This window comes from Suncus etruscus, chromosome 5, assembly GCF_024139225.1.
Source record: "Suncus etruscus isolate mSunEtr1 chromosome 5, mSunEtr1.pri.cur, whole genome shotgun sequence".
Taxonomy (NCBI): domain Eukaryota; kingdom Metazoa; phylum Chordata; class Mammalia; order Eulipotyphla; family Soricidae; genus Suncus; species Suncus etruscus.
In genome coordinates this window covers 27793561-27813034 of record NC_064852.1, presented here as the reverse complement: position 1 = coordinate 27813034, position 19474 = coordinate 27793561, and the positions used below count along the sequence as shown (strand labels likewise).

At 41.9% G+C, this 19474-nt stretch overlaps 1 protein-coding gene across 5 annotated transcripts in view; it reads right to left on the bottom strand.

The window, feature by feature from the left end:
• The window catches only part of RNF111 (ring finger protein 111), a 126250-nt gene that overhangs the window by 49081 nt on the left and 57695 nt on the right, over positions 1 to 19474 (bottom strand). For all 5 annotated transcript variants that reach the window (XM_049773620.1, XM_049773623.1, XM_049773622.1 and 2 more), the window contains 3 exons: positions 9038 to 9164; positions 4013 to 4176; positions 1128 to 1322 (listed from right to left, as the gene is read on the bottom strand). In XM_049773620.1, the coding sequence (XP_049629577.1) occupies positions 1128 to 1322; positions 4013 to 4176; positions 9038 to 9164 (486 nt within the window). The remainder of the gene's footprint in view (positions 1 to 1127; positions 1323 to 4012; positions 4177 to 9037; positions 9165 to 19474) is intronic.

The window sequence follows — 19474 nt, the reverse complement described above, 5'->3', positions numbered from 1 at the left end:
CCAATCACTGTGCTGTCCCTCCAGCCCAAAAGTTTTATTTTTTAATGAAATCTGATTTGTCTAATCTTTTCATTTCTGTTGCTTACATTTTTGATCATTAACACACAGAACCCCATTTGTTAAAAACAGAAATATGAAATCAGTACAAATTTATAAGAGGCTGTTTGCTCCTGAAGAATGTTTATTCTTGATTGATTGATTGATTGGTTTAGGTAGTGTTCAGCGCTTAATTCTACTCGGATTACTACTGGCAAAGTTTAGGGGAACATCTGTGGTAACACATAACAAAACCCATGCTGGCCGTGTGAAGTTATATTGCTCAGGATTAGACTCAGTGTTGGAACTCAGGTTCATCTGACTGTGCCTTTTTCCTCATTTGGATACTAAAATGACTGGATTAAGAGAAGAAGCATTTCATTTTCTAAGAAATATTTTTAAAATCACATACATCTGATCTTTTATTCTTATTTTGCATTTTGGGACATCGGTGCTTGGGCCTACTTTCAGCTTGGTGCTTGTGGGGGTTGCTTCCAGGTGTGCTTAGGAGACCATGTGCCAGGGATCAAACTCAGTGCTCCAGCATACAAAGCATATACATCTCTGTCTTTTGAGATACCTCCCTAGCCCTAAAGTCTTAGAATTGTGTGTTCAGAGGGGGTGGGAGGGCTGAATGGGGATCTGAGGGTGGTTCCAGCAATATTCAGGTGACGAGAGGCAGATCTGAGGCCAGAGAATAGAGTGCTCTAATGCTGGAGATTTCCTGGACTTAATACCTATTATGTCTATCTAGCACCCTTAACATTCTCATTTTTCTGTTGTTTTCGTTTTTGTTTTTGTTTTATTTGCAGATCACACCTGGCAATGCTCATGTACTAATTCTGGCTCTGCACTCAAGAATCACTCCTGGTGGTGCTTGGGTGACCATATGGGATGCCAGGAATTGAACTCAGGTTAGCTGAAAGACAGTGTCCTTCCCTCTAACTATTCTCCCTCTCTGGCCTTCCACAGGATATTCATCCTTAGAAAACACCCTTGCTATTATAGCTAAAAAACCAAAAAGAAACATTTTTTTCCCTCTTAAACGTAATGACAAAAAGCCCTTCCCCAGGCCACTGATTTTTACATACCTCCTACAGAAGTACCAGTCATACTATTGCTTGGGAGAGTAGCTGAAGTCTCTGACACTGTGGAGGGTTGAGTACTAGTGACAGCGGATGAAGGATCAGAAGCCTGCTCAGAGGTAGATGGATTTGTACTGGTAATGGAAGCGCTTGTGGTTTGTGAGTCCATTCTCGCAGAAGTGGTTGGTACTACAGTAGGTTCTACAAAATATAAAGCTTTCATTTAGCATTTCCAAACAAATTAACAGGTTATATTTAAGAGCAAGCTAACACTTTAATTCCGGCATCCCATATGGTCTCCTGAGCCTGCCAGGAGTAACCTCTGAGCGTTGCTGGGTGTGACCCAAAAAAAAACAAAACAAGGCGGTGGGCGGGTAGGAAAAAAAAAATCACTAGACTTTATCCTTACTTTCTAGCTTAATCTTTCTCATTGTTTTGTGTTTTACACAAAATATTTGTATGAAGACAGAGGAATGGTTGAAAGAGTTGAGAGTGCACTATGCCCAGACACTGGCGAAAAAACCAAATAATCCCTTTAATACTATATCACCAGTACCATTGGTATTCCCAAAGAACTGTATCAGGCCTCAGCACTAGACCAGAGTCCAGAGACATGAACAAATACTGCTCAAAGTGGTCCAATCGCCCCCTAAGCACTATTTGGGAGTCCCCACAAATATACATTTGCAAATAAAAATATTTACTAGTATTTTTGATAAAAAGTAAAGTTTAGGGCCGGGCGGTGGCGCTGGAGGTAAGGTGCCTGCCTTGCCTGCGCTAGCCTAGGAAGGACCGTGGTTCGATCCCCCGGCGCCCCATATAGTCCCCCAAGAAGCCAGGAGCAACTTCTGAGCGCATAGCCAGGAGTAACCCCTGAACGTCACCGGGTGTGGCCCAAAAACCAAAAAAAAAAAAGTAAAGTTTAGGGGCTGGAGAGATAGCACTCTGGTAGGGCGCTTGCCTTTCAAGCAGCTGAATCAGGACAGATGATAGTTCAAATCCTAGCATCCCATATGGTTCTCAGTACCATTTTCTTTTCTTTTTTTTTTTTTTAACTTTATTGATTGATTGGTTGGTTGGTTTTTGGGCCACACTCAGCAGCACTCAGGTGTTACTCCTGACTCTGCACTCAGAAATCACTCCTGGCAGGCACGAGGGAACATATGGGATGCCGGGATTTGAAACACCATTTGTCCTGAATAGGCTGTGTGCACGGCAAACAACCTACAGTTGTGCTATCTCTCTGGCCCCTATGCATCATTTTAAATCATTAATAATGCTTTTATTGTCTATATTTTAAATTTTTTGTTTCCTTTTTCAGGAAAAATATGAACATAAAAATAAAATATAAGATCAAATTACCACTTTCCCCTAAAATAATTATCAAGTAATGAAAAATAACCATAGCAGAAAGAAAAGATTTTAAACATAAATCTTAATGACATATTAAAATTATTATCTTGCATTTTATTGGGAATGATAGTCTGAGCACACCTAGTGGTACTCAGGGTTTTATTCCTGACACTGCTCCTTGGTGGTAATGAGGAACCATATGTAGTACTGGTGTTGAAACAGGATCTGCCATATGCACGGTTAAGTACAGAACTGTACAGAACTTTAACTCCTTTATACTATCTCTTGAGCCAAAAATTATTATTTGTATTAAAAATAAGATGAAAAATTTCAGCAGCTTTCCCCTGTACTTCTGTACTTCCAGAAATCCCAGCAGCAAAGCAATGCCAGAGACTCATCTAACTCTTGAAAAGATGGCCAACTAGCAAGAATAACTCATGAACATAATGGATCGTACTGGAGCCACACTCAAAGGACTCCATGAACCACTGCTGTTTCCATATGGGATTTTCAGTACAGCTCCACAAATTTCCAAAAATGTGTAATTTGCCAATTACAAAGTGGCACAACAACCCCATAATTTTAATATTGATTTCCCAGAACGAAGACACACAATGTGTGAATATTTCATAGAAGCCACTTAAGTTCAACAAATAATATCGACAACAGAAAGTTCAACTACTGATATACAACTCAATAGGCCTTCAGACAATGACATAACATCTCATTGTGAGACATAATAATTTTCACAGATTTTCTTTCAATGAAGTTGTTTTTATAAAAACTTTGTTGGTTGGTTGGTTGGTTGGTTGGTTGGTTGGTTGGTTGGTTGGTTGGTTGGTTGGTTGGTTGTTGGACCACAGCCAGTGATGCTCCTCAGGGATTATTCCTGGCTCTGCACTTAGAAATCACCCCTGGCAGGCTGAGGGACCATATGGGTACCAGGAATAGAACGGTGTCCTCCCCAGTTAGGTCCCATGCAAGATCCAACCACTATTGTATCTAACCGGCCCGTAATGAAGTTGTTTTTGATAATTCCATTACCGTCTAGTTGTACCAAAAATATTAAGTAGATTATTTGAACCTGACAAGGGATAGCTTCAGGGAGGTTGGAAAACTGTTGACTAGTGTAGAGGGAATAGTATACTGATGGTGGGATTAGTGTTGAAATATTGAATAGAAGATTGAATGTATCATGAACAACTGTAAACCATAGTGTCAAAAGAAATTTAATTTTTTAGAAATGATTTAAAAATTGGGGGCTGGAGTATAGCACAGTGGTAGGGATGCCAACACAGACTCAATCCCCAGCATCCCATAATTTCCCCTGAACCTGCGATAAGTGATTTCTGAGTGAAGAGCCAGGAGTAATTCCTGAGAGCCACCACGTGTGGCTCACCCCACAAAAAAATTTTTTTAAATTAAACCTTTCCTATATTATTAATATAACCATTATTAGCCAATAGGAATCTACGAAATATTTTTAAAATTCCTTTTTATCAAAATTACTTTTTGATAATGTTACTACTCCCACTTACCATCTTCATCCACAGTAAGGTCCACAACTTCTGCTGCATTCTGCCGTAAAGGCTGTATAACAGTAGAAATTCGACTGCGATTCCGTGACTCCTGTGGCCGATTAGTATGAGAACTAGATCCTTGGCTCCAATGTGCTCTGGAGTGTCCAAGAGTTGAACGAGATCTTAAAAGATATGAACATTAAAACAGTAAATAAAATTCCAAATTTTAGTTATCCTAGGAAGCATCAACATTTTTTTTTTTTTTTTTTTTTTGGTTTTTGGTTTTTGGGCCACACCCGTTTGACGCTCAGGGGTTACTCCTGGCTATGTGCTCAGAAATCGCCCCTGGCTTGGGGGGACCATATGGGACGCCGGGGGATCGAACCGCGGTCCGTTCCTTGGTAGCGCTTACAAGGCAGACACCTTATCTCTAGCGCCACCTTCCCGGCCCCGAAGCATCAACATTTTTAAAATAAGTTGTAAAGTTCTAGTAATAAAAACTTCTTCCTTTTTTTTTTTTTTTTTTTTTTTAAGTTTTTGAGTCATACCCGGCGGCACTCAGGGATTACTCCTGGCTCTGTGCTCAGAAGTTGCTCCTGGCAGGCTTGGGGACCATATGGGATGCCTGGATTCAAATTGATCTCTGTCTTGTGTTGGCCGCGTGCAAGGCAAACCACCTTACTGCTGTGCTATACTTCTGGTCCCAATCAAAACTTCTTTAAAGATTAATGGCTATGTTTATTTAGGCTTAATACCTAAACTTATGTCTAGAACAGTATCTACTAGTCTGAATATACTGAGTTTTTGTTTGTTTTAATTTGGCTTTGGATCACACTTGGCAGTACTCAGAGCTTATACCTGGTTCTGTGCTCAGGGATCAAATCTGGCAGGGTTCTAAAGAACATGTTCAGTGCCAGGGATCAAAGCCAAGTGGGCCATGTACAAGAAAAGTACCTCACCTGATGTACTATCCTAAACCGGTAAATATTTACTGAATAAAATGTTTAGCAAATTTCTGGGGCCAGCGAGGTGGTGCTAGAGGTAAAGTGTCTGCCTTGCGAGCGCTAGCCAAGGAAAAACCTCGGTTTGATCCCCCGGAGTCCCATATGGTCCCCCACAAGCCAGGGGCAATTTCTGAGTGCTTAGCCAGGAGTAACCCTGAGCATCAAACGGATGTGGCCCAAAATACCAAAAAAAAAAAAAAAAAAAAAAAAAAAAAAAAAAAAAAAAAAAACAATGTTTAGCAAATTTAACTGATCAAATGACCTAAGATGATGAGAGATGATAATAGACCAATATTTAGTATAAAGATCATGTTTTAAGAATGCTGCTTTGAGGGCCCGGAGAGATAGCACAGCGGTGTTTGCCTTGCAAGCAGCCGATCCAGGACCTAAGGTGGTTGGTTCAAATCCCGGTGTCCCATATGGTCCCCCGTGCCTGCCAGGAACTGTTTCTGAGCAGACAGCCAGGAGTGACCCCTGAGTACCGCCGGGTGTGGCCCAAAAACAAACAAAAAAAAAAAATGCTGCTTTGAAGCTCACCACTAAGATGGTAAGTGCTGTTAGAGAAATAACTACACTGACAACTATCATAACAATATGAATGAATGAGGGAAGTAGAAAGGCTATTTCGAGTACAGGTGGAAGTGAGTGGGGAGGAGGGAGATTTGGGACATTGGTGATGGGTGTTCTTTATATGATTGAAATCCAACTACAATCATATTTGTAATCAAGATGTTTAAATAAAAATATTTAAAAAAAAAAAAGAATAGGGGCTGGGTGGTGGCGCTAGAGGTAAGGTGCCTGCCTTGCCTGCGCTAGCCTTGGACAGACCGTGGTTCGATCCCCTGGCATCCCATATGGTCCCCAAGCCAGGAGCAACTTCTGAGCGCATAGCCAGCAGTAACACCTGAGCGTTACCGGTGTGGCCCAAAAACAAAAAAACAAAACAAAACAAAACCAAAAAAAAAAAAAAAAAAAAGAATGCTGCTTTGTTTTAATGATTATTTTGAATATTCATCTAGATTACAAAATCAATTATTTATGCTTTCTCTTCATACCTAAAATGACTCAACTAAAAATATTGACACTCTAAACATTTAATAATGTCTAGATCAATTTACACAGTAGAACAGGTTAGAACAGATAGGTTGCTAAGTTGCTAGCACTATTCAAAAAGAAGTTCAAGGCAATAAAAAAATTTTCTGGGGTAAAGAAATGATAGAGTTGCAGTTAGGCAGCTAGTTCAATTGAAATTCAAAAGAAATACCACTGTTTAAGCTAATGTATGCTTTTAAAGTCTCAAATCTTAAATATTTATAACACTTTTATAGTATTTTAATCATATTCTAAATCCAAGGTATATTTTATAATTCTTAAAGTATCAAAAGATTTATTGTAATGATATGGACAGAATACAAAAAGAATATATAGACCTAAGGCTCCAGGAGAAAAAGAAACTTGATTTTTAAGCTACATATCACAGTACTCAGGCAAATCAATAGAAACATTTTTAAAACATATAACTACGGGGGTCGGAACGATGGCGCAAGGGGTAAGGTGTCTGCCTTGCCTGCACTAGCCTAGGAAGAACCACGGTTCAATCCCCGGCGTCCCATATGGTCCCCCAAGCCAAGAGTAACTCCTGAGCATCACCTGGTGTGGCCCAAAAACCAAAACACACACACACACACACACACACACTCACACTCACTAAAACACACACACACACACTCACACTCACCAAAACACACACACACACTCACACTCACACTCCAAGGGCCAGAGAGATAGCACATCAGTGGGGCATTTACCTTGTACCCAGCTAACCTGGGTCCAATTTCCATCAACCCATATGCTCACCCGAGCCTGCCAGGAGTGATTTCTGAGCTCAGAGACCAGGGTAAGGACTAAGCCCGGTTGGGATGTATCAAAGACAAAAAATAAAAACATGAAACTGCCAAGTTGTTTTTTTTTCTCCTGCTTAGACTGAATGCAAAATTGCTCATTATGCTTACTGAAATCAAGTATGCAAAGGATGAGCAGATCCATTGATAGGCAGTCACAAGATGGGGTGAAGTGACTACCATCAAGGACAGAAAACCTTCAAATGTCAAACCAAGCTAAAAATGGCATCAGCAACTGTACAGTCTAAGATTTTATGGTATGTCCAAATTTTAAAATAAATTCCCAAGTAACAAGAACAAAAAGGTTAAGACAAAAAAAAGCTGGCATTACAACAGGTACAATACTTGTCCAACCAAACAGTCCTCTCAGGCTGCACTGGGAGAAATGCCAAAGAACCTAGCCAAGAATAAGTCCTGAGTACCGCCAGTATGGTACCCAACCCAAACCCTACCCAAAGGTTCACAAGTTAATAAAATACTGGATGATCTTGTTATTATGTACGTTCTTGACCTCTGGCAGTCAAAAGAAAATAGAGGACCAAAGACAAGATGGCTAAATTTAGAAGACACTCTAATAAAAGAAAGAAAAGGAAAGGAAAGCTGGCCTATGGTAGGGCGATGTGAAAAAGTAAAAAATGTCCTTCTTCTATATCTTCTTCATTAGGGGAATGAGTGAGCACTATGGCTTAACCATGCCAGGTGGCAAAAACAAAGGGGTTGGGAAAGAGCAAGATATCTGGGAGGCGGCCCAGAGAGATAGCACAGTGGCGTTTGCCTTGCAAGCAGCCGATCCAGGACCAAAGGTGGTTGGTTCGAATCCCGGTGTCCCATATGGTCCCCCGTGCCTGCCAGGAGCTATTTCTGAGCAGACAGCCAGGAGTAACCCCTGAGCACCGCCGGGTGTGGCCCAAATACAAAAAAAAAAAAAAGATATTTGGGAGGCATATATCTACATATCCTTAGTCCTTTTACCTGATAGTTCATACAGAAAAGCTCTATCACTCCTTTCTTCTCCTCCCTCTTCTTACTATTTCTTATTTTCCTTTGGTTTTTGGGCTCTATGCTTAGAAATCGCTCCTGGTAGGCTCGGGGGACCATAAGCGATGCTGGGATTTGAACCACCATCTTTCTGCATGCAAGACAAATACCCTACCTCTCCGGCCTCTACTATTTCTTTCTTTCTTTTTCTTTTTGGTTTTTCAGACCACACCCGTTTGATGCTCAGGGGTTACTCCTGGCTAAGCGCTCAGAAATTGCCCCTGGCTTGGGGGACCATATGGTAAGCTAGGGGATCGAACCATAGTCCTTCCTTGGCTAGCACTTGCAAGGCAGACACCTTAACTCTAGTGCCACCCCACCGGCCACTAATATTTCTTTCTTAAGGCCATTATTATCTCTTTAATCTTGAGCATTTTCTTTCTGTTTCTATATGGCTCTATCAATCTCATTCTTGGGTAGTATATAAAGAAACAATGCAAGGGATCACACAGTCCACAGTGGAAATAAACCTTGAGATAAAACCATATTACCTTAAAAAATACAAACTAGGGGCCGGCAAGGTGGCGCTAGAGGTAAGGTGCCTGCCTTGCAAGCGCTAGCCAAGGAAAGGACCACGGTTTGATCTCCGGTGTCCCATATGGTCCCCCCAAGCCAGAGCCAATTTCTGAGTGCCCCTGAGCATCAAACAGGTGTGGCCCAAAAACAAATAAACAAACAAACAAAACTAAACAGCAGCAGCAACAAAGAAAGTAAGATGGGCTGAAGAGAGTTCAGCAAGTTGAATGCACATTTCATATATAGAAGGCTCAATTGTAAATATCTGAGTAGAAGGAACAACTTTGGTACTCTCCAAGTATGGCCCAAAAATCACAAAGGGAGTTCAAAAATAGGGGGGAGGGCTAAAAGTAAACATAAGACAACACAAAAGAAAAAAAAGACTGTTCTATAGGAACATGGCACAAAGACAGTTTTGCAGTCTTTCCAAGAGAGAATAATGCAGCAGGGTTTGAGTAACAATCAACTCAACATCTGAATATTCAATGTAGGTCTCAATAAAGAAAAAAAAATGCAAACATTTACTGCACAATTATTTACCTTATTTACCTTTCAAATTTCAAAGGGGCAGCTAGGAATCTTACCGAAAACTTTCTCCAACTGTTACTATCTCCACTTCACTGTCAGTTGAGGTAACATTAATTTCTTCATTAGCAGTGACTTGGGGTGTGGAAGAAGCTTCTATCACCACAACATCTTCATCAATACTTCCTGTAAACAAAGAGAGAAAAAACATATAAAAGATATCTTCCTGTTGGCTAGCCAATTAAAAAATAAAATTCCTGTCAAATAAAAAAGGTTTTTTTCCTGGGTCCAGAGCAATAGCACAATATGTAGGTTGTTTGCCTTGCAAGCAGACAAATCCAGGTTCAATCCCTGAAATCCCAAATGTTTCCCCAGCCTGTCTGGAGTCATTTCTGAGCGCAGATTCAATAGTAACCCCTGAGTGTCAGCGGGTGTAGCCCAAAAAAACAGAAGGGGGGTTTGTTTCTGGGGAAGGGTAAGAGGAAGCAAAACCTTAGGATGTCACCCAGAGGGGCTCAGCAGTCATATGACAGAGAATAGATTGTCAAACTCTGGCAATATAGTCAATAATATCCACCAAGGCTTTCCCAATGTAAGGAGTCAGGAACTTTGGGCATTTGTGAACCAAAGCCCAGTCCCCTACTATACTTAAACACACAGTTCAATACATTCTGCTTTCCCCTAATCCCCAAAACACACAGCTCAGATCGGGTTTTCCCCCTAAACACACAAGAACTCATACCCTACTTTCCCCTAACTTGATTGGATGAAGCACATTATAACCACAACTGTTCCACTTTCACCTAAAATAAGTTGAGTAATCACCCAATGATTTGAATCTGTTAAGAGCTCATCCTCTGGGGGCCCGGAGAGATAGCACAGCGGCTTTTGCCTTGCAAGCAGCCGATCCAGGACCAAAGGTGGTTGGTTCGAATCCCGGTGTCCCATATGGTCCCCCGTGCCTGCCAGAAGCTATTTCTGAGCAGACAGCCAGGAGTAACCCCTGAGCACCGCCGGGTGTGGCCCAAAAACCAAAAAAAAAAAAAAAAAAAAAAAAAAAAAAAAAAAAGAGCTCATCCTCTGGTGTTCACCCTAGGCTAAGCCGTCCAATCTCGAACTCATGGGGATCTGACATCACCAGCTTCGTCTATATCTGGCACCAAACAGGGACCTAAGAACAAGAAACTTGAACATGAAAGGATTGCATTTGGTGGACCCTAAGAAAGCAGTAAGTGAGGTAACAGGTTTTCAGAGGTACTGGGGAGATAGAATCACAGCCATAACTCTCCTGTTAAAATGGGACAGATACTATGCTGTAATACCAGTATCTTTCTTTCTTTTTTTTTGAATATATAAAATCTTGGGGCCGAAGAGATAGCATGGAGGTAAGGCTTTTGCCTTTCATGCAGAAGGTCATTGGTTTGAATCCCGTCATCCCATATGGTTCCCCGCGCCTGCCAGGAGCGATTTCTGAGCATAGAGCCAGGAGTAACCCCTGAGTGCTGCTGGGTGTGACCCAAAAACCAAAAAAAAAAAATATATATATATATATTTATATATATAATATTTATTTAAGCACCATGATTACAAGCATGATTGTAGTTGCGTTTCAGTCATAAACAGAACACCTCTCTTCACCAGTGCAACATTCTCACCATCAATGCCCCCCTCCCTCCTTCCCAACCCTTGCCTGTATTTGACACAGGCATCTCTCAGTCATTAAGATTGTCATGATAGGGGCTGGCGAGGTGGCGCTAGAGGTAAGGTATCTGCCTTGCAAGCGCTAGCCAAGGAAGGACTGCGGTTCGATCCCCCAGTGTCCCATATGGTCCCCCTCAAGCCAGGGGCAATTTCTGAGCGCTTAGCCGGGAGTAACCCCTGAGCATCAAATGGGTATGGCCCGAAAAACCAAAAAAAAAAAGTTTTTGATAGTTGTTAGTGTAGTTATTTCCCTAATTGCGCCACTACTCTGTGGTGAGCTTCATATTGTGAGCCAGTGCTTCCAGCCCTCAGCTCTATTGTCTCTGGGGATTATTACGATAATGTCCTTAATTTTTCTTAAAACCTATATATATATATATATATATCAGTGAAACTATTCTGTGTCTAACTCTCTCCCTCTGACTTATTTCACTCAGCATAACTGATTCCATGTACATCCACGTATAGGAAAATTTCATGACTTCATCTCTCCTGACAGCTGTATAATATTCCATTGCGTATATGTAGCAGTTTTTTTGTTGTTTTTTTTTTTTTTTTTTTTGGTTTTTGGGCCACACCCGGCGGTGCTCAGGGGTTACTCCTGGCTGTCTGCTCAGAAATAGCTCCTGGCAGGCACGGGGGACCATATGGGACACCGGGGTTCGAACCAACCACCTTTGGTCCTGGATCGGCTGCTTGCAAGGCAAAAGCTGCTGTGCTATCTCTCCGGGCCCTATGTAGCAGTTTCTTTAGCCATTCATCTGTTGAAGGGCATCTTGATTGAGTGCTGCAATGAATATAGGTGTGAGGAAGGGGTTTGTGAATTGTATTTTTGTTTTCCTACAGTATATCCCTAGGAGTAATACCAATATCTTTCACTCAGGATTGACCGTGCTGTGCCCTTTGTTGCTGTACTTTTCTTTTTTTTAAACTTGATTGATTTCTGGGCCACAACTAGCAGCACTCAGGGGTTACTATTGACTCTGCACTCAGAAATCATCCCTGGGGGGCTGGAGAGATAGCATGCATGGAGGTTGGGTGCTTGCCTTCCATGCAGAAGGACGGTGGTTTGAATACCGGCATCCCATATAGTCTACTGAGCCTGCCAGGAGCGCTTTTTGGATGTAGAGCCAGGAGTAATCCCTGAGCACTGCCGGGTGTGACCCCCCCCAAAAAAAAAAAAACTGTCTGTATAATTAATCCCTGGTTCTCTCATGAAGATACCTTGAAGGTCAATACTTGAAGAAAAGTGGGGCCAGAATGGTGGTGCAGAGCGATAATTTGCCTTGCCCGAGATAGCCTAGGATGGACAGTGGTTCGATTCTCCAGAGTCCCATATGGTCCCCCAAGGCAGGAGCGATTTCTGAGCGTATAGGAGTAATCCCTGAGCATCACTGGGTGTGGCCCAAAACACCAAAGCACATAGCGCTCACACCCTACTTTCCCCTAACTTTAATGGCTGAAGCACTCTTACCTAAAACTGAGTAATCTCGCCAAAATTGCTCCTGGATGGTCTGAATCTATAAGTTCACTGTCTGCTGTTCTGCCCCACACTTAGCCACCCAAACACGAACTCAGCCAAGATTCAACGTTACTGGTTTCATCTACAATTACAGCTGAACAATTCTGACACTGGTTTTCCTTATATTCACACAAGCCCAATTCTCTGCCCTCTACATCCAGATTCCTCAAAACTGGTGAAAGGGGGGCCGGGCGGTGGCGCTGGAGGTAAGGTGCCTGCCTTGCCTGCGCTAACCTAGGACGGACCGCGGTTCGATCCCCCGGCGTCCCATATGGTCCCCCAAGAAGCCAGGAGCAACTTCTGAGCGTATAGCCAGGAGTAACCCCTGAGCCTCACAGGGTATGGCCCAAAAACCAAAAAAAAAAAAAAAAAAAAACTGGTGAAAGGAACTCCTAACATCCAGAAACCTAGTGCAATGTAAGCCCAACAGAATTATTCAAACATGTCACTGACTGACCAGTGGGTAACTGTGACTACATCATAGCCATCCGTCAAACATGCCTAAATATAATAAGCAAATATTACTAGGCATACATGCTACCTAGCAGTAGTGAAAGCCCAATTAAACTCAGTGCCACTCAGACCTACCCAATCAAAGCATCCCACCCAGACAATACCAAAGCAGCTAAAATTTGGCTCTCAAGTGCAGAATGATTCTAGAGATCAGATTCCTGCTAGCTATGACTGACACACAATCACACTTGGGCTTTTATAGTCACTACCAGCTCCAGGACCTGAGAACCCAGGGTCATAGCCCAGGCTTGCCACTCCTCAGTAGTTGTTTCAACAGAACACCTAAGACCTCAAATCCTCACAGGCACATTCTCTACAATCGCAGAGCAAAAGTCAATGACTTGACTTTGTGGGCAGAGCTTCTGCTCATCCCTCAGGACAGCCCATATTTGGAACTTTACTGCTAACCTGCCCATCACACCAACATAATGTAGAAATGGGGGGGGGGGGCGCGGGAGCAATAGCATAAATAGTAGGGTGTTTGCCTTACATGCAGCCAACCCAAGTTCGATCCCCAGAAACCCATTTGGTCCCTGAGCCTGCCAGAAGTGATTTCTCAGTGCAGATTCAGGAGTGCCACCAGGTGTGCCACCCTCCCTCAAAAAAGGGGAGAAATTCACCTGTAATGATGAGACAGAAAAGAAGTATAGTAAGAGTTAGAGAAAAGTGTAGGAGATAAGGTACTTGGTTTGAATATGGCCACTCCAGTTTTAATCCCTAGCATTACATATGGTTTCTTGAATAATGCCAGGTGTTACTACTGAGCCAGGCATCCTAAGTACCACTGTTGAGTTCCCAACTTTCCACTTCCCAACCCAACTAACCCCCCAAAAACCAACATCAGAACTTCCTAAACCCCCAAAGATAAATTCATATCAATGCTTAATGAAATTTAAAAAAAATCAATGAGATGAGAAAACACTAACAAGATAAGAGAAAGTATGGGAAAATTCCAAATAGATATGAATGAGCCAAAGAACACTACAGTATGTCAAAGAAAGCTCAAAAGACCAAGTCTTTTACTGCTACCTGCAGTAAGACCAGGTTTAATCCCTGGCACACTTCATGGTCCCTTGAGCACAGACTCTGAATACAGGTGTGGTTCAAAAACATAATATAAACAAATATATAAGAACACAGTAACTGAACTAAAAACACAATAATAAAGCTCAGAAGCAGAATGAAAGTTGAAGCTTGAGTCAGTGACTTCAATGCCAATTAAGAGGAAACCATCTTTCAAATCAGCACTGATCAGAGGGCTTCCAAGAAGAGAGGAAAGGGGAAAAACTTGTTAGAAGAAAATTTAGATGAGTTTCACCAATCCTGAGAAAAAATTATATATACCCTGATCCAGAAGATAGAAGATTTCCAAATATATATATTGGTTTTTGGGTCACACCCAGCACCGTTCAGGGGTTACTACTGGCGGGATCCGGGAACCATATGGGATGTCGGGATTCGAACCACTGCCCTTCTGCATTCAAAGCAAATGCCTTGCCTCCATGCTATCTCTCTGGCCCATATTTTGATTAAAATAGCAACATTTTAATCAAAATATTTTGATTTAACATTCTTCTCATAAGAAGGAACCTCCATAAGACTCAAAGCTGATTTCTCAACTGAAAACCTAAATAACAGAATAATTCATGTTATATCCAAAGTTCTGAATAACAAGGAACTTCCAACCAAGATTCTTCTATCTTGCTAGATTTGGGGTAGGGGTGCACACTAATACATTTTCAGGGATAAGCAAGCAAAGAAGCATGCAAATGAACAAGCAAGATACATGTCCGTGGGCTCAAAGAGCAAGCCAGCTTAAAAAAAATTTTTTTTTGGTTTTAGGGTCACATCAGGCAGTGCTCAGGACTTACTCCTGATTATGAACACTGGCTAGGTTTGGGGGACCATATGGAGTGCCAGGGATCAAACCTAGGTCAGCTGCATGCAAGTCAAATAAGTACCTTACCTGCTGTATTATCCTTCTGGCCCCTCCAAGTCGGCTTTTTGTGAATTTGGCATAACTTAATTTCCAAGATCTTATTTTTTTAAACTTTATTTATTAACTGATTAAATGATTGATTGGTTGTTGGGCCATATCCAGTGGTGCTCAGGGGTCACTTCTGGCTCTGCACTCAGAAATCATTCCTGGTAAGCTGGGAGACCACACAGATGCCGGGAATCAAACCCAGTCCCTCCACAGTTGGCCGCATCATGCAGGGCAAACACTACACCACTGTGTCATCTCTCCGGCCCCCCAAGATCTTATTATTACCACCCCTATATGAACTTATATGTCTATGGACCTAACATTAGCATAATCAGAAGCAGACCACAACCTATGGTGTCAACAGGATTTAGACAAACCCATTAATCTTGTTTAAAACCTGACATGTTCTAAGACATCTCAAATACCACATTACTGAATTTCATTATTCTTTGTTTTTGTTTTTTTGTTTCTTTTTTTGTTTTTAGTGCCACACCCGGTGACACTCAGGTGTTACTCCTGGCTATGCATTCAGAAACCGCTCCTGGCTTGGGCGACCATATGGGACGCTAGAGATGGAACTGCAGTCCATCCCAGGTTAGCGCTGGCAAGGTGCCTTACCACTCTGCACCACTGCTCCAGCCGCAGTTTCATTATTCTTTATACTAACATGAGCTAATGGAATTAAAGTTCTGTCTACCAAAAAAATTGTTTTCAGGAAAAAAAAACTAACTAAAGATATGGTTGTTTTTAAACAACCTTTGCAAGGAATACTAAAAGGTCTATAAAAGACATGAAAATGTCACTTAAAAGCAATTATATATGCTATATATACATGTGTATATAACATCTTATATGTTTATAACATATATAAAATGTTATATAACATACATAAGAAAAGGAGAGAATTGGGCCCGAAGAGATAGCACAACGCTGTTTGCCTTGCAAGCAGCCAATCCAAGACCAAAGGTGATTGGTTCGAATCCCGGTGTCCCACATGGTCCCCCGTGCCTGCCAGGAGCTATTTCTGAGCAGACAGCCAGGAGTAACCCCTGAGCACAGCCAGGTGTGGCCCAAAAACCAAAAACCAAAAAAGAAAAAAAAAAAAAAAAAAAAAAGAAAAGGAGAGAATTAAAGGGGACTCCCAAAATGAACTCAAAACTGTTACAGAGAAAAGGGGGAAATACCCATAGAACTTTAGATGTACATAGCAACCTCAAAGCAAAAATAAGAATAGAGTAGTAACAAAAGGAGATAAACAATCTGATAACTGCACAAAATGCTAATATCAGAATACTAATAAAAGATAAGGGGAAAGTCAAACAAAACCACAAAAAAATCCCTCAAGAAAAGGGCAATAAACTCCTTTTTGTCTAATTTCTAATATTGTCAGTGAGCTGAACTCCTCAATCAAAAGCCACAGAGTGACTAAATGAATCATGAAATAAAACCCAACATTCTGGTAACTTTAAAAATTCTTTTTAGGGAAGCTGGAGAGATAACATAGTGGCGTTTGCCTTGCAAGCAGCCAACCCAGGACCTAAGGTGGCTGGTTCGAATTCTGATGTCCCATATGGTCCCCTGTGCCTGCCGGGAGCTATTTCTGAGCAGATAGACATGAGTAACCCCTGAGCTCCGCCGGGTGCGACCCAAAAACCAAAAAAAAAAAATTTTTTTTCTTTTTAAGGCCAGAGAAATAGCATGGAGGTAAGGCATTTATTTGCCTTGCATGCAGAAGGACGGTGGTTCAAATCTTAGCATCCCATTTGGTTCCCCACCCCACTCTCCAGTCCCACGTTAAACTTTCAAAGTAAACACAGGGTCATAGTTACAGGCTAGAAAACAATCATACAGGCAACTAAGAGTTTTTTTTTAAAAAGTCTGAGATGGCAGTACTCACATCAGATAGAATACAAATTAAAGAGGATAATTAAAAGTGAGAAATAAACATTACTTTGAGAATAAAAGGCATTAAGGCAACCTAACTCTAATCAATATATATGCACCAAATGGAGGAACAGCAAAGTTCTTAGGGCAACTAATGAAAAATTTGAAGACTGGAGAGGCATCTACACAACATATTAGTGGAGGAAACTTTAACACCTCCATCATAACTGAACAAACCAGATTAAATGGAGTACATGTATTACATGCACGAAGCTTTGCACAAGCCAACCTACCCCACCCCAGCCTGTGTATTACAATCTATAAGTTGGTGGGCCCGGAGAGATAGCACAGTGGTGTTTGCCTTGCAAGCAGCCGATCCACGACCAAAGGTGGTTGGTTCAAATCCCGGTGTCCCATATGGTCCCCCGTGCCTGCCAGGAGCTATTTCTGAGCAGACAGCCAGGAGTAACCCCTGAGCACCACCAGGTGTGACCCAAAAACCAAAAAAATTAAAAAAATTAAAAAATTAAAAAAAAAATCTATAAGTTGGTTCCACTCACAACAAAGATCAATTCTGATTTCTTTTATCTGTTTACAACTTGGTTTTGTGCCCAGAGATTTTCCTACTTGTCCGATTTTATAAGTTTCAAGAAAAGCTAGACTGGAGTGGCTCAGGATAGGCCTTCTATCCTTATTCCTGCTCAGAAGTGATCTCTGTACTCAATAGAAACTGCAGTTCTGGGGCCGGAGAGATAGCACAGCAATAGGGTGTTTGCTTTGCACACAGCGGATCAATGAAAGATGGTGGTTCGAATATTGGCATCCCATATGGTCCCCCAAGCCTGCCAGGAGCAATTTCTGAGCACAGAGTTACAGGAGTAACCCCTCAGTGTAGGGGTCTCAAACTCGCAGCCCGTGGGCCACAAACAGCCTTCTGTACAACATTTTGTGGCCCAGCCCTAGAGGAATCTTTTTTTGTTTTGTTTTGTTTTGTTTTAATTGTTTGGGTCACACACACCCAATGTTCAAGGCTTACTACTGACTTTGCACTCAAGGATCACCCCGAGTTTGCCTCCTGCAGGCCCCCAGGTAAACTGAGTTTGAGACCCCTGCCTCAGTGTCTCCGGGTATGACCTAAAAACCCACCCACCCCCCAAAAAAACTGCAGTTCTGGCAGGCAGCGAGCTCTCTTTTGATTCTTTTCTCTTCTCTCCTATCCCCTCTTCCCTACCTCCTCCTCCTCTCTCCCTCCCCTTCCCAGTCCCTCTCTCTCAACAGATTGCTACTCAGCCACCCTATTTCATTCAGCTTTGTTTTGATTAATTCCTGTGGTGACACAAGCTCCAGACCCACTTTCCCTGGGTGGAAATATGGAGCATGGGACATTTTCATACCACTCCACATGTATACCTAATTATAGTCCCAAGAGATCCCTGCAGCACTTCTGTTGTATCTGTACAGTTAATCTGATGTTCCCCAGTACTTCTGGGTATAAGAAACATCTTATTACAAGATCCAAGTATTAAACCCACCTAACCTTGTTGGCACTCTCTGGGGATGGAACCCAAAGTTACTGAGATTATAAGATTCTTCTAAAACCAGTAAAGGAAAAACTAACTTAAATGAGAAATTGAGGTGCTGGAGAAAAACGGTGATTAGAGTGCTTGCCTTGCAAGCAGTTGACCTGGGGCCGGAGAGATAGCATGGAGGTAAAGCATTTCCCTTGCGTGCAGAAGGACGGTGGTTCAAATCCCGGCATCCCATATGGTCCCTTGAGCCTGCCAGGAGTGATTTCTGAGCGTAGAGCCAGGAGTAACCCGAGCGCCACCGGATGTGACCCAAAAACAAAACAAACAAACAAATATCAAGTAAATGGGGCCAGAGAAATGTTTGCCTTGTATATGGTAACCAAGTTTCACCACATATGTTCCTCAGACCCGCAGCAGAAGTGATAACTGAAAACCAATGTGAGAAATAAGCCTTGAGCACTGTTAGATGTGGCCCTCACACCACCAAAAAAAAAAAAAGAGAAACATATGGAGACATACTAATGAACAACTATTTGGTAAAAAAGGAAATGATAAAATAAAACAATTCCTCAAATAAATGAGAAGTAAAACGTATGCTAGCAAAACCTATAGGTCATAAGGAGAGCAGTACAAAGAGGCAAGCTCAAAACAATACAGGTTCATATCAAGAAAGAGAAAAAAGGCCCAAATAAATAACCTAACCTATTATCTTCTTGTCTGTTTATTTTTGTTTGGGGACCACACCAGGTGATGTTCAGGAGTTATTCTTGGTTCTGTACTCAGGAACTATTCCTAGCAATGCCATAGGAATGCTGGGAATAAAACCAGGGTAAGGTAAGTGAATTACCCTTGCTACACTAATTCTCCAGCCCACCTAAATCTTGTATCTTAAGAAAACTAGAAAATGTGGCCCGGAGAGATAGCACAGCATCCAGTAGGGAGTCTGCCTTGCATTCCATCAAGGTGGGTTCAATGCTAGGAATCCTAGGCACCCACCACCACCCAGCTGCCAGGAGTGATTCTGAATAGAGGCAGAACCCCTGAGCACCACCAGGTGTGCCCGCTCCTCAAAAGAAAGAAACTAGAAAAGGCACAACACATGAAGTTACAAAGTAAGTTACAGGAAGGAAATAAAAATGAGAGTAATCATAGTAAAAACTGATGATGTAGCAAATGTTTTGGAAACTACAAAAGATCAAAGATAGACCTGGAAATATAGTACAGGTTAAGGCTTTTGCACATGATCTACTCTGGTTCCATCCCCAACACTACACAGGGTTCTCAAAGCAATGCCAGGCATCACTCCTAAGCAGAGGACCAGAAATAGCCTCTGAACATTATGGTGTATTGTTCCATTACA